This window comes from Canis lupus, chromosome 19 (genome assembly GCF_048164855.1).
Source record: "Canis lupus baileyi chromosome 19, mCanLup2.hap1, whole genome shotgun sequence".
Taxonomy (NCBI): Eukaryota; Metazoa; Chordata; class Mammalia; order Carnivora; family Canidae; genus Canis; species Canis lupus.
In genome coordinates, this window is record NC_132856.1 from 52357377 (window position 1) to 52372194 (window position 14818).

The window sequence follows — 14818 nt, forward strand, 5'->3', positions numbered from 1 at the left end:
AGGCACAGCTTGGATTTTGTGGCTCTGCTGAGTGCCACTGGGGAGGACAGAGGAGCATACCTACATACTCAGGACCCCACCCTCGCCCCAGACACAGAAGCCAGTTTAGGGAAGATGAGACCCAAGTCCCAGAGGGCCGCCAACTAGCATGGCTGGCAGATACTGCAGCCCCAGGGGACTCAGCTCACGTAAGCAGGAGCCCAGAGGCCAGGATGCGAAGAGGCTCCCGGGGGCCCTGCTGTTTGCTTGCGCTTCCAGGAGCTGCTGTCCTCTGGGCTTTGGAATGGCAGAGGAAAGGGGATTAGGCCTGCTGTACAGACTGAGAATGTGTGTATGTGTGTGTGTATGTTGTGGGGAGTCTAAGCTACCCTCCAGAATTGTACCCTGGAACTATGTGGAGTCACCCTTCCCTGGCCTGCCACTGCTCAGGGTGAAACAAAGTCAGGCTGGAGGCTGCTCCATTAATGTCCCAACGGGACCCAAGGCCATAAAGTGGAGTCAAGGGCAGCCAAAAGGCCTTGACATCACAGCCACATAGCCAGACACTTCCTCATAAGGGAAATAATCTGCTCAAGGGTCCCCTTCAGAGAGGCTGACCACTTGGTGGCATCATCAAGTGAAGTTGCTACCTGCCTCCACCCGCCCCCCCATCCCCCCAGGGCCCCTAGGCCTGCCCACTTGGGCTCTTTAAGCATCAAATTGGGCCTCTGGAGGGCTGTGCAGCCCAGGAGCAGATCAAGGCTTCAGAGAGTTCTGCTGCAGGGGCCAATGGGCAACAAACAAGTTGGGAGGGGAGCAGAAAGGAAAGGAGACGTCCTGGTTGGTAAAAATCATAACAACAATGAAAGTAGTCAACTGCTATTAAATGCCACATGCTAGACACTGTGCTGTGTCTGGACATGTACTAATGCCCCATTTTCGAGAGAAATAAACTGAGGTACAGACAGGACGAACAACTTGACTATCAACTATCAGAAGGAGCATTTAAAACCTGGGCAGCCAGACTACAAACCTGGACACTAAATCACGGGTGTCTATCTCTCCCCAGGCAGGCCCGGCATCTCCCTGGGCTCCCTGCCCCACTCCACCTGACTCCTTCGTAGGAGGTGTCAGGCAGCCTTTATGGAAAGGCCTGGCATTTGCTTTGTGAAGGTCATGCAGAGGTTGAGGGCGGGCGCTGGTGTGTGTCTGCCAGGCAGGCGCGTGGTGCCAGGTGACATGGCTGTTTGTAGGGCTGGGTGTGCACAGAGGGTCTGTGTATGTGTGAGTCAGAGTATATGTGTGCTCAGGGGTACCTGTGTGTATATAGCTCTCCGTGTGGATTTGTACATCCGAGTATGTCAGTGGGGTCTGGGTGTTCATGAGTGCCTGCATGGATCTGTGTGTCTCTATCTATGTCTGTGAAATCTGTGCGACCTTGTAAGAGTGTTCCTGTGTGCCATGCATATATGCTGTGACCGTCCCTGACTCCTGAGTGGGCATGAGGTGTGTTCCTGTGTGTGGCTATGTGTGGGTGGGAACCAGGCCTGGGTGTGTGCCGAGGTGAAAGTGTGTTCCTGCAGGCAGTGTCGTGTATGATGCTGTGTGAAACCAGCATTTCTGTGGCTTGTGTGTCACTGCACCCATGAGTCAACTGTGAGATTCTCTTTGTGTCCCCACCGGCGAAGAGAACCATGCCTTACATAGTAAACACCAGGTGACCCCAAATACCCTGTGTGTGGGTGTGTCCGTGTTTCGGTCATGTGTAGCTGTGGATGTAGCGTGTGTGTGTGTCCGTGTCTGTGTTATGTGTGTGTCCAGGTGTCTGAAGGGGCTGGTGGAGGGAAGCAGGAACAAGGCTGGAGTACCCTGAGAATTCTGAGAACTCTTCTTCTCCAGCACTGTCCAGCTGATTCTAAATAACCTCCAGGAGTTCCAGCAGTTCCAACCTACCCTCCCTCCTCCACCCCAGCTTGGTTTTCAGCCTGGCAGCACTAGCCAGGAGGGGGTGGGTAGGACTGGAGTCACAAGCAGGGCCAGAGGGACCTGGCTCCAGGCCGGTGGCCTGGGAGTGGAGCCCAGGTGACGCTGGACACCCATATTTGCTGCCAGGATGAGTGCCAGAAACCCAGGTTTAGGGGCACAAAGTGGATGAAGGGATCCCATCTTAAATAAGAAGGGGGCAGGACCTAGCACTCCTTTTGAGGGCTATCACCTGCAGGAAGCCCCCAGCAGCACCAAGAATGTTAGGGCCAGGGAAGGGGGTGGGGCTCCAGGCGGACCCTGGAAGCCACTCGGGGGACTCCCCAAGGCAGACTGGGCACCCTCTCCCCCCAGCCAGAGCCCTCCATGGCAAAGGAGGGAATTGGCCACAGGCCACCCACCTGACAGATCTGCCTGGAGGGTGCCAACAGGTGTCCTCGTCGCTGAAGGAGAAGTGGACCAGGGACTCGGGGCCCGCCGGGGGCAGTGTCAGGTCAGGGGGCCGGGGCCGAGCCCGGGGCGCTGTACCCGAGCGCATGGGTGCCAAGGACCGTCGGGGCGAGCATGGGGACAGCGGCACGCTGTGTGGCGCGCGCTGCTCGCAGGCCCGAGGTGTCTGTGGCCACTGGCAGCGCCGCCTCCACACCCGCCCTCCCGGTGACCCCCCCAGGGACGGCCCCGGGCGTTCGGGCGTCTCCGTGTCCCCAGCGCCTGCCTCCTGCGGAACTCTGAGCACACTTCCCGCTTGCCCCCCTCCCTCCGGGCCTGGGGCGCGGGGAGGGGTGTGCCCCGGGCTCCCGATTCCCGGGCTCTGGCCCCGGCCCCCCTCTCCCCCGCTCCCGCCGCGCCTTGCCTCTGGGCCCGCCCTCCCCCCTCCCCACTCTGACGCCAACCTGGGCCCGCTGGAGCCGCTGGAGCCCTCTGAGCCGCGCGCCCCTGGGGGAAGAGCCTGGCCCGCGGGGGCCTAGTTCGGGGTCCGGTGACAAAAACCCGGGGGAGGGACGACGGATGCGGGGAAGGGGGAGGGGCAGAGACAAGAAAGACAGAAGTGGAGACAGAGACACAGGGAGCAACTTGGGAGGGACTGATTCCCCCACACACACACCCCGTCCCCGAGGCCACGCGGGGCTCCCGACCCCTCCCCATCTTCTCTCCCCTTCCCAGGCTCTTCCCGGGTCCAGACGCTGAGCCTGTCCCCGCAGTGCCCTCCCCCGGCACGTCTTTGGACTCAGGTTCCAAACAAGTGCGTGCGGAGAGTTGGGGTTAAGGGGGTAAGCAGAGGATCGTCCCCTGGTCCTGGAGAAGCCCCCAGACCCGGCCGGCTCCCACCTCCCGGCTGTCGATCTCCGATCTCCGTCTCCAAGCGAGACGGGGTGTGGTCTCCAAGCTTCCAGCCCCCCGCACCCCACCCCGGGTCTGGCCAGGAAGAGAAAGTCCATTTGCCCTCCGTGCCCGGTGCGCCCAGTAACGTCACCGAGCCTCCTGGCAAGGCAACCCCGGGGTGGCAGCGCTGGCCCCATTTCACAGGCCGTTAGCCTGAGGCCGGCAGACCTGAACACACGACCCCAGATCACCCTGGATGGCAGGTTGGCCTCACCCCTCCAGAGCCTGACTGCAGCCTTAGGTCTGCACAGGAAGTGGGAGGAACCTAACGTTTATTGAGTGCCTACTGCATGCCCTATCAGATGTCTCCACGGCAACCCTGGAGGGCAGGGATGATTTTTATCGCCGTCCTGTGACGGAGGAGGGGAAGTCAGGCTGGGGAGAGCCAGCGAGGAACCCCAGCCCCGGCCCGCGCCAGCTGGTCAGGGGGGACTCGAACCCACCGCCACGGGCGCGCACTTACCCGGCCCACGCCTGGCGGCCGAAATCCTGGAAGCTGCGGAGAAGCCGAAGACGCCTGCGGAAAGTTGGGGACGGGATGGCGAAGAAGACTGGCGAGGAGGGCGGCGAACGCAGGCGGCGGGGTGCGCGCGGGACCGGGGGTTCAGGCAGGAACGCCTCGTCCTCGGCGGCCGCCGCCGCCGGGAAGGCCGCCAGCTGCAGTTCGGGGATGCGGCCCAGGCCGTGCGGCCGCGCCATGGCCACAGGGGGCGCGGCCCCCCTCGGCGGGCGCTGGGGAGCAGCGCCGCCCGCCAGCCCCGCGCAGCCCACGCAGGCCGGCCGCCCAGCCCCGGGGCCCGCGGGCCCCACCCCGCCGGCCGCCTCGGCCCTTCCGGCTTCGCTCTGGGGCCGCCCCCGGGGCGGAGCGGGCCGGGGCGCCACGCGGCTGCGGCGGGACGCCCCAATGGCCCCAATGACCGCAGGGGCACCCGCAGTCCCCTTGAGGTCCCTACAGTCGTCGGAAGCGTCTCTACAAACATCTGGGATGTCCCCCAAATCCCTGGGGTGCTCTTACAAACCGCTGTGGCTCTCCCAAACCTCAGTGTCGTCCCCAAAGTCCCTCAGATGTCCCCACGATTCCAGAGACTGTCCCAACTATCCCTGAGGTGTCCCCACAGAACCCCAAGGTACCCCAAATCCCTGAGTTTCCCTCAAAAGCTAGAGGTGCTCTGAGAGGCCCCATGGACTCTGGGACAATCCCTTAGCCCCCCAAATGTCCCCTACTAGTGTCCTCATTGTTACTGATATATCCCCACAAACCCCAGGGTCACCCCGAGAATCTCAGGATGCACCCACAAATGAAACTCCTTCAGATCCCAGGATCATCAGGTTTCTTCAGATGTCCCCCAAATCTCCTAGAGCACCCCCACCATCCCAGAGTCAGGCAGAGACCCCCAAAGCACCCCTAAGAATTTCCCACAGCCCGGATCCCTGGGTGGCGCAGCGGTTTGGCGCCTGCCTTTGGCCCAGGGCGCGATCCTGGAGACCCGGGATCGAATCCCACGTCGGGCTCCCGGTGCATGGAGCCTGCTTCTCCCTCTGCCTGTGTCTCTGCCTCTCTCTCTCTCTGTGACTATCATAAATAAATAAAAAAAAAATTAAAAAAAAATTTATAAAAAAAAAAAGAATTTCCCACAGCCACAGAGTATTCCTGCAGACCATAAATTGTGCCCCCCAAATTCTAGGATCCCTCACAGATCCTAAGAACGTTTCCACAGTCCCTTGGATGTCCCCCAATCCTTAAATGGCTCCACAGTATTCCTGAGGTGCCCCCATAAGTTCAAAGACACTGAAATAACCTCAGGGGTTCTTTGGACTCAAGGACTGTTCCCATAACTATGTAGCTGCCCCCCAAATCCTAGGATACCCCATAGGCACCAAGGGCACAACTAGATCCCTCCGCAGTTCCTAGGCTACCTTCCAAAACCAAGATGAACCCACAATTCTTGGGGATACCTCCAGAATGCCCCTCACAGCTTCTGAAACATACCTTATAACTCAGAGACACCGCTAGAAGCTGAGGGTGCTCACAGCCCCTAGACACTCCTAAGGTTCCCCCAGTCCTGCCACTCCTTAGTCTCTGAGGCATCTTAGAATTGGGGCCCTCCTCAGCTCATGAGGTGGCCCCAAGAAGCTGACCTCCCCTCAGCAGAGCAGTACAGGCCGATAGGGACTTTCTGGGGCTCCTGGGGTGGCACTGCATACCCAGCCAGTGTGACTCTGTGAGGGGCACATTACCGCCTTTCACAGATGAAGAATGAGACTGAGGAGTTGAAGATTCTAGAACAAAGCTAGCCAGCTGGTTATAATTTCAGAGACTACCCCAACCTACCTGTGGCTCTTTGGGGTTAGGAAGGGGGAGAAACTTGTTTTAGATAAGAAAATTGGAGCAAATCTCTATTTTAGGGCCCTACCTCTGTAAATACCTTTCTTTCTCTACCTGTTGGCTCCCTTGTCTTGGGCTCCAGAATTAGCTGGCCTAGGTTTGAGTCAGGCCTCCAGCACTTCTTAGCCATTTGACTTTGGGCCAGTTATTTCACTAAGCCTCAGTTTTCCCACCTGTAAAATTGGCATAATGATACTATGCATCTCATGGGTGGACATGTAAAAAAGAAAAAAAAAAAGGCTCACAAAGCATTTGGGGATAGTAAAGCATTCCCTGAATGTTAGCTATGATTACCTGACAAAACATTTTTTTGGAGAGCTTGTAATGTGCAAGCCACTGTACTCGCCACAGGGTACAGATGATGATGATGATGAGGAAGATGATGACGATGGTGGTGATGACAGCAACTAGCCTTCAGAATGCCTCCTGGACATTCAGCACCTCTAGTTCTGATCTCATTTATTCCTCATAAAATACCTGCAAAGTGATATGTTGTTGTCCCCATTTTACAGATGGGAAAACTGAGTCTTGGAGAGAAACAAGCTGCTCAAGGTCACACAGCCAATGAGTGTCTGAGTCAGGCTCTACACCAGTGTTTGCCACCCTTTATTTCATTATCCCCAACACTGCCCCAAGGAATAGCCTGCTTGGACAGTCCCTTCTCTATGAAATAGCCTTCTTTATGAAATGTCACAGCCACTCATACACAGGTATACCTCAGAAATATTGCAGGTTTGGCTCCAGACCATTCCAATAAAGTGAACATCACAACTAAGCGAGCCAGATGAATTTTGTGGTTTCCCAGTGCATATAAAAGTCATGTTTATACTACACTGGTGTCTACACTAAGTGTGCAATAGCCCTACGTCTAAAAATGTGTACATACCTTAATTTAAAAATCCTTTATTGTTAAAAAATGCTGACCATCATCTGAGCTTTCAGCGAGTCATAATCTCTGCTGGTGCAGGGTCTTGCCCCAATGTTGATGGTTGCTGACCGATCAGGGTGATTGTGGTAATCTCTTAAAATAAGAAAACAATAAAGTTTGCCACATGGATTGAGTTTTGCTTTTAGGAGCATTTGCAGGGTCTCTATAGTGTATGATGCTGTTCTATAGCATTTTACCCACAGTGGAACTTCTTTCAAAATTGAAGTGAATCTTCTTAAATTCTGCCACTGCTTTATCAACTATATGTAATATTCTAAAATCTTATCATTCAACAATCTTCACAGCATCTTCACCAGAAGCAGATTCCACCTGGAGAAACCTCAGGCTTGGTTCATCCATAAGAAGCCACTCGTCTTCCGTTCCAGTTTGATCATGAGATTGCAGCAATGGGGACCCATCTTCAGGCTCACCTCCTAATTCTACTCCTCTTGCTGTTCCCACCACACGTGCAGTTGCTTCCTCCCCTGAAGTCTGGGACCCCTCAAAGTCATCCATGAGGGTTGGGATCCACTTCTTCCAAACTCCTGTACTTGTCAACATTTTGACCTCTTCCCATGAGTCAGAATGTTCATAACGGCATTTAGGATGGTGAATCCTTTCCGGAAGGTGTTTGATCCCTTTTGCTCAGATCCATCAGAGGAGTCACTGTCCACAGCAGCTATAGCTTTATGAAATGTATTTCTCAAATAATAGGACTTGAAAGTCAAAAATTACTCCTTAATCCGTGGGCTGGAGAATGAATGTTGTGTCAGCAGGCATGAAAACAACATTAATCTCACTACATCTCTGTCAGAGCTCATCAGTGGCCAGGTGTATTATCAGTGAGCAGTAATATTTTGAAAGGAACCTTTCTCTCTCTTTCTTTCCTTTCTTTCTTTCTTTCTTTCTTTCTTTCTTTCTTTCTTTCTTTCTTTCTTTCTTTTGTCCTTCCTTCCTTCCTTCCTTCCTTTTCTTTTTTCTTTCTTTTTTCTTTCTTTCTTTCTTCCTTTCTTTTCTTAGCAATCAGTCTCGATAGTGGGTTCAAAATACTCAGTAAACCATGTTTTAAACAGAGGTGCTGGGACACCTGGGTGGCTCAGCGGTGGCTGCCCTTGGCTCAGGGTGTGATTCCGGGGTCCGGGATTGAGTCCCACGTCAGGCTCCTTGCAGGGAGCCTGCTTCTCCCTCTGCCTGTGTCTCGGCCTTTCTCTCTGTGTGTCTCGTGAATAAATCAATTTAAAATCTTTTAAAATTTTTTTTAAAAAACCCAAAACACAGAGGTGCTGTCATCCAGGCTTTGTTGTTCCATTTACTTTTTTTTTTTTTTTTAAGATTTTATCTATTCACGAGAGACACAGAGACAGGCAGAGACACAGGCAGAGGGAGAAGCAGGCTCCATGCAGGGAGCCCAATGTGGGACTGGATCCCGGGGTCTCCAGGATCACACCCTGGGCTGAAGGCAGCACTAAACCACTGAGCCAACAGGGCTGCCCTGTTGTTCCATTTTCAAAGCAGACAGGAGAGGTTTAGCATAATTCTTAAGGGCCCTGGGATTTTCAGGATGGTAACTGAACATTAGCTTTAACTTGAAGTCACTAACCGCATTAACCCTGTCCTTTGAGGCTCTGAAGCCAGGTACTGACTTCTCCTCTCTAGCTATGAAAGTCCTGGATGGCATCTTCCAATAGAAGGCTGCTTTGACTACATTGAAAAGTGTTTAGGGCAGCCACCTTCGCTAATTATCTTAGCCCAGGCTTCTGGATAACTTGCTGCAGCTGCTGCATCAGCACCTTTGCTTTTATATAATAGAAATGGCTTCTTTCCTTAAACCTCACGAATCAACCCTCCGGTAGCTTCAAACTGGTTTGCAGCTTCCTCGCCTCCCTCAGCCTCCACAGAACTGAAGAGAGTGAGGGCCTTGCTCTGGATTAGGCTTTGGCTTAAGGGAGTGTTGTGGCTCATTTGATCTATCGAGACCACTTGAACTTTCTCCAAATCAGCAATAACGCTGTTTTGCTTTCTTAACATCCTTGTGTTCCCTGGAGCGGCACCCTTATTTTCTTTCAAGACTTCTCCTTTGCATTCACAACCTGGCTAACCCGTACGTACCAGAGGCCTAGCTTCTGGTCTGTCTCAGCTTCCAATATACCTTCTTCATTAAGCTTAATCATATCTGGCTTTTGATTGGAATCAAGACACTTGTGTGACTCTTCCTTTCACTTGAACACTTAGAGGCCATCAGGGTGATTAATTGGCCTAATTTCAATATTGCCGCGTCTCAGGCGCAAGGAAAGGGAGACCTGGGAAGCAGCTGGATGGTGGAGCAGTCAAAACACACACACACACACACACACACACACACACAACGACACGCATCTATTTAGTTTGCCGACTGCTATGGGCTCAGTTCATGGTACCCCCAAATGACTACACTAGTAACATCAAATTGATCACACATGACCACAATAAATATAACGATGAAAAAGTTTGAAACTTGCAAGAATGATCAAAATGTGACCTACAGAAACAAAGTGAGCAAATGCTATTGGGAAAATGCACCAATGGACTTGTTCAACGCAGAGTTGCCACAAGCCTTCAATTTGTAAAAAATGCAGAATCTGTGAAGTGTAAAGAGGCGAGGTATGCCTGTACTGCATATCTGCTTGTATTTGGGGCTTTATAGATAAATGTAAGTTGTTTTATTTTTCCTACATACATCCACCCAAGAACCAATTTTCGCCCCTTTGTGGTGATAACACCTTGTTGGGAATGCAGGGTTTCCCAATCTTGGCACTACTGACATTTAAGGCCAGATAATCCTGTCCAGTAGTAGCCAGTAGCACCCCCCCTCAATCATTAAAATGTCTCCAGCCGAGGCACCTGGGTGGCTCAGTTGGTTAAGCGTCTGCCTTGGGTTTAGGTCATGATCCCAGGGTCCCGGGACAGAGCCCCACATTGAGCCTCACATGGAGCCGCACATCGGGCCCCTGCTCAGTGGGGAGCCTGTTTCTCCATCTCCTTCTGCTGCTCCCCCCTGCTTGTGCTCTCTCACTCTCTGTGTCAAATAAATAAATAAAATCCTCTCAAAAAAAATGTCTTCAGGCATTGTGTCACACATGTCCCTGGAGGCCAGAATCACTTTCAAGTGAAAATTCCTGGTCTAAAAGCACTAAGACCCTTGCACTGGCCACTGGGACCCCTAGGTCCAGGTACAAAACAGAAAGGAAGAGCATTCTTGTTTACCTGCCCTTAGGCTCCCTTCCATTGTTTCGCTGACTCCTCAGGACAGAATTTGGAAATAAGGTTCTGAATTGACCTGTTTCAGAGACAGGGTACCTGAGGCCCAGGAAGGGGAAATGACATGGCCAGGGTCACCCAAACTGGAAAAAGCAGAGCTAGATGATGAGTCCAGTTCTCTGACTCCAGAGACTGGGATTTTTTTTTTTTAATCGTTAAATCTTTTTTTATTTATTTATGATAGTCACACACAGAGAGAGAGAAAGAGAGGCAGAGACATAGGCAGAGGGAGAAGCAGGCTCCATGCACCGGGAGCCCGATGTGGGATTCGATCCTAGGTCTCCAGGATCGCGCTCTGGGCCAAAGGCAGGCACTAAACCGCTGCGCCACCCAGGGATCCCGAGACTGGGATTTTAGCCACTAGGCTACACAGGCCCTTCATGGTTCAGTCTCCTCCCAGCTCAGTGACTTTTGTCCTTTCCTAAAAAGGCAGAGATAACCTAAGGCCTAAAGCCAATGCTGACCATAGCCTGTAAGGCCCTACGCGAGTGCCCTGTTACTTCCCTGCCTCATTTCCTTCCACTCATCTCTTGCTCACTCTGCCTCTGCCACACTTGCCGCCCCTCTGCTTTTCCCCTAACATAACAGATTGGCTCCTACCCCAGGACCTTTGAACTGGCTGTTCCCTCTGCTTGTCACCGTCTTCCCTTAGGCTCACTTCGCATCTGATGTTACTTCATTTAGGTCTGTACTAAAATTTCACCTCTTCAGAGAGCCCTTCCTTGACCTCAGGGTCCCTCTTTTCTTCCTGTCCCATGTGTCACCAGAATTATCACATGCCTTTACTTGTTATTTCTTCCTCATCTACTAGCTTGAGAACTCCAGGACAGCAGGGACTGTGGGTCTGTCTCATTCCTTGCCACAGCCTGAAGAGGCTCAATCACTGCCCGTGGAATCAAAATCAAAGGCTCAGGTAGGCAAATCCTTTCCTCAGGGCCCACAGCAAGTCAAGGGCCAAGGCTGGATTGGAGCTCTTACTCAGGAGTGAAGATAGTGGGCTCAGATGCCCCCCCAAACTCTGTCCTCACCCTGTCCCCCAGCACCAAAGCCCTACCTCCAACTCAGAGGAGCCTGCCAGTCAATCTGACTAGTGAAGGAAGGAGGGGTGTGCCCTGGCAGCCAGAGCCCAGGATTGTGGTTTGGAGGACACCCCCCTTTTGTCTGCCGACGACGTCAGAGAGATGCACTTTGCAGAAGCGCAGTTCTCCAAACACCAGCTCCTGGCTGCCCGGCCCCAACGTCAGCCATCTGAGCCTTACCACAGCCCGGGGGGCGGGCAGATCTTATGCACGCGGGTTTAGTAAGAACACTGAGGCCCAGGGGGGCATGATGGTGGGCTCCTAGTCCCACAGCGAGTCAGGGGGCAGGGCTACAACCTGATTCTCACCCACCCATCTGGAGTCCAGGAGACCTGGGTTTTAACCCCAACTCGCTGTGCGACCTTGGGCAAGTCACTTCTGTTTCCTCGGCAGGAATAGCGAGCCAGAGACGCTGGGGGTGAGCACGCGGGTCGGTGTTGCGAGGCCCTGGCAGGGACAGGGGCAGCGGCAGCCAGGAGCGCGGAGGTGAGCCGGGAACTCCGCGTGCGCAACTTCTCCGCCAAGCTGCTCTGCGTCCGCCAGGCGGCCGTCTCCACTGCGCTCGGCTGGACGGGGAGAGCCGCCTGGTCCCGCCCGGGGAGGGCCGGGGCCTCCCCCGCAGCCTGCGGCCGGCCGGCCTGGCGCCCACTCTCCGAGGCGCTCGATAAGCAGGAAATAATAACCCGGGGCGCCCGGCAGTGGCGGCGGCGACTGTGCCCCGCTCGAGGACTGGAGTCCCGCCCAGGCGGGTCCGCACTCGGAAGGCGCACACAGCCTGTGCCTTTCTCGTCCCCCAGCAGAGGGCGCGCGGAGGGAGGGGCGCGCGGAGGGACCCGCTCCCAGGGCAAGGCCAGGGATACGCGAGAGCCAGAGAGGAGGGGAGGCGCGGACCCGAGTGGAGACACAGGCCACCGGCCAGAGACAGACCCCAGTTCGGCGGCCTCCGCCCCTTCCTGGGGTCCCGCGGCGCCTCCCCGGGCGGGAAGACTTTGCGGAGACAGAGGGGCACGGGGCGGGGTTGGGGGTGGGGGGTAGAGGCTGGTACGTTGGCCCCGCCCCCAATTCAGGCAAGCCCCCCCCCCCGCCCCCACTACCATCGCACTCTTTCTCTTCCTCCAGCTCCATCTGCCTCTTGACAGATCGTTGTGGTGCCGTGACTCAGCCCCGCAGGGCGCCAGGAGCACAGGCTCATACATCCCCAGGTCTGGAGGGGGGTTGTGGATGCCATCTCAGATGGAGGGCAGTGCCCTCTCTCTGGGGGTTCCTGTGACTCAAGTCTAGGGCTGTCTGGATCCCCTTTTTGGTGGCTGCAGGAACTGCAACGTGGGTAGCATTGGAACGCCCTGTGTGCACTCAGAGAACCCCCTTTCTGGAGAAACAGGCTGGCAGAAAGCCCATTCTAAGCAGCAAGGTTCCCACTGGAGGCCTCTCAGTTCCCCCTTCCTCCTTCTGTCTAAGGGTGGGGGGAGGACGCTGGCACCCATGCCTTCCCTCCCGACGAAGCCCCTGGAGGCTACACAGGCCCACAGTGAAACAGAAACCTGAGCCCTGAAGGGATGTGGTTGAGGTTCCGTTTTTTTCTTCCCACCGTGGAGGAGCAGGGTCTATGCAAGCCCCACCTCCTCTCCTGAGTCCAGGTCCCTGAGTGACTATCTACTGAGCACTCACTGTGTTAAGCCCTTTACACACATCCCCAATCTCACAGAACTCACAAACACACACACCACCACCACCACCACCACCACCACCACCACCTCTGCTGCGGGCAACAGAGCAGTGCCAACAGCCCCACTTTACAGATGGGGAAACTGAGGCAAGAAGAGGGCAAGACATGTGCCAGGACCCCAGGCATCAGATAGCCGGGTGTTGGGATCTCAGCTTTGCCATCTCCTGCTTGTGTGAGCTTGGGCATGAAGGAGGGGTGTCTTGCTCCTCTGGGCCCCAGTCTGTCCAACAGGAATACCTCCTGAGGCACTGGAAACCCAAGATGAGGGGAGCCTGAGAGTGAGCCATTAGAAGATGGATACCACTAAGATAATGATGATTATTACCACTCAGCCACTGTCCCCAGGGAGTCAGCACCCCAAAGACCAAGGCAGGGGGAGTCCCTGAGGCCTTTAAAAGGAAGCAGGCCCAGCTCCTCCCCGCAGTACCCCACTCCTTCATTGGTCTCTTAGGACAGTGACCTGAGCCAGTTTGGCGCAGCCCCCGGTCTTGGCATTTCCTGTTGATTCCAGCTTTTGTTTTTCTTCAGCTTCTCTCCAGTTCCCTCTGGGAGATAGCAGGCCGTGTGTTTTGGGCCCCGGCACATGCTTCCTGCCTGGGGGCTGAGGCTGGAGCTGGGGAGTGGGTGGGAGTGGTTTGTGAGGTCGTAGGGCTGGCTAGAAACCCCTAGAGAGAGCAAGGACTGTAGGATCACAGCCTAGAGGGGGAACTCCGGGAGTGAGAGGCCGGAATCTGATCGTCTTAGCGACATCCCAAGCAGAGGGGCACCCATGGGGGTCAGACAAAGCACAAAGTCAAAGCTCTCAGTCACACATGTCACCAGAGCACACACAGACCCCCAAGCAACACTGGAGCAGATCTGTAACGAGAAACATGGGGTGGTTAGAGGACAGTACACCAGGCAGCCAGGAGCACACCCCAGAAGTCAGACGACTCCCGGATACAGGGAACAGAGGCAGCTGAGAGCACGCCAGTGTCTCTATCAGCATCCCTGGGAGCACAGACAGTACCGCTGACATGACCACTGTCCCAGAATGTACACATCACAGAGCCACCATCACTGCCTTCCAGGAGTACATACTGTCACAATCAGTGCCTCAAGAGCACACGCAGTCACTGTCACAATCGTTGTCCCGGAAGCACAGTCACATAATCATGGTGCTGGGTGCTCACACGGTCATATTGTCACAATTCCTGTGGCCCTTCAATACACAAGTCATATTGTCATGATTACTGTCCTGGAAGCCTACACTGTGTCACAACTACACTGTCCTGAAGCACACAGTCATGCTGCCACAATCACTGTCTCAGAAGCACATATGGTTCCACTGCCATAATCACTGTCCCTGGAGCACACATAATCCCATGTCACAGTCACAGGACCCCAGAAACCCAGGCAGAGCATGTAGCTAAGGCAGACACAGCTAGTCTACCCCAACAGCGGGAGCCAACCCAGGTCAGTGAGAGGATGCCATCAGAGCCAGTCCAACACCACCCCTCACTAACACTGTCTGCTCCTAGAGGCAGGGATTCCCTTACCCTGTGTGAGGACTGTGCACCCTCTGGGCACTGTTACCTCCCTCTGGGCAGCTACTGAACCCTAACACTCCTGCCCACAGAGGGAGCCCCAACCCAGCACACAGACCTCAGTGCTCCCTGAAGAGGCTCCCCCTAGATTTCTGACCCGAGCTGCTCAAGCGTGAGTCTTCCATCCCCCCCCCCCCATACAGTCCTCCTTTCCCTAGAAGAACTCCAAGAGCCCTTCGGCCTGGAGGAAACATCGTGAACCTAGGAGGCACCACCGACAGTGCCCTCGAGGTCGTCGACAAACATAGTGAATCCAGCTGCCAGTACAGTGCCCCCGGGAAAGTCCCTTCAAGTACCCTGCGCTGTCAACAACTATGGTACAGACTCCCAAAGCCGCAGCCCTCAACCAAGCCGCCGTTAATACAACACGCAGCATGGCGCCCCCTAAGTTGATCCCAGGACCAGCTTCAGTGGGAAGGGTGCTCGTACACAAGGAGCCACCAGGGTCGCGTCCCGGACGCCCCCACGGTA

General features: G+C 54.8%; 1 protein-coding gene and 1 long non-coding RNA gene across 5 annotated transcripts in view; both read right to left on the reverse strand.

Annotated features, from left to right (window-relative positions):
• PDE4A (phosphodiesterase 4A) overlaps nucleotides 1-14818 on the reverse strand; it is a 46760-nt gene that overhangs the window by 27637 nt on the left and 4305 nt on the right. Inside the window, exon 1 of one of the 4 annotated variants that reach the window (XM_072787299.1) lies at nucleotides 3809-4059. The exons of 2 other annotated variants lie outside the window; for them this stretch is intronic. In XM_072787299.1, coding sequence (XP_072643400.1) covers nucleotides 3809-4044 — 236 coding nt within the window. In that variant the 5' untranslated portion in view covers nucleotides 4045-4059. Of the gene's footprint in view, nucleotides 1-2363; nucleotides 2638-3808; nucleotides 4060-14818 lie in introns of those variants that run through there. One more of the 4 variants, XM_072787300.1, reaches the window with a different exon arrangement.
• Nucleotides 5786-11925, reverse strand: LOC140610832 (uncharacterized). The gene is made up of 2 exons (XR_012012318.1): nucleotides 6026-11925; nucleotides 5786-5904 (listed from the first exon to the last, which is right to left on the reverse strand). It is a non-coding gene; the product is annotated as an uncharacterized lncRNA (long non-coding RNA).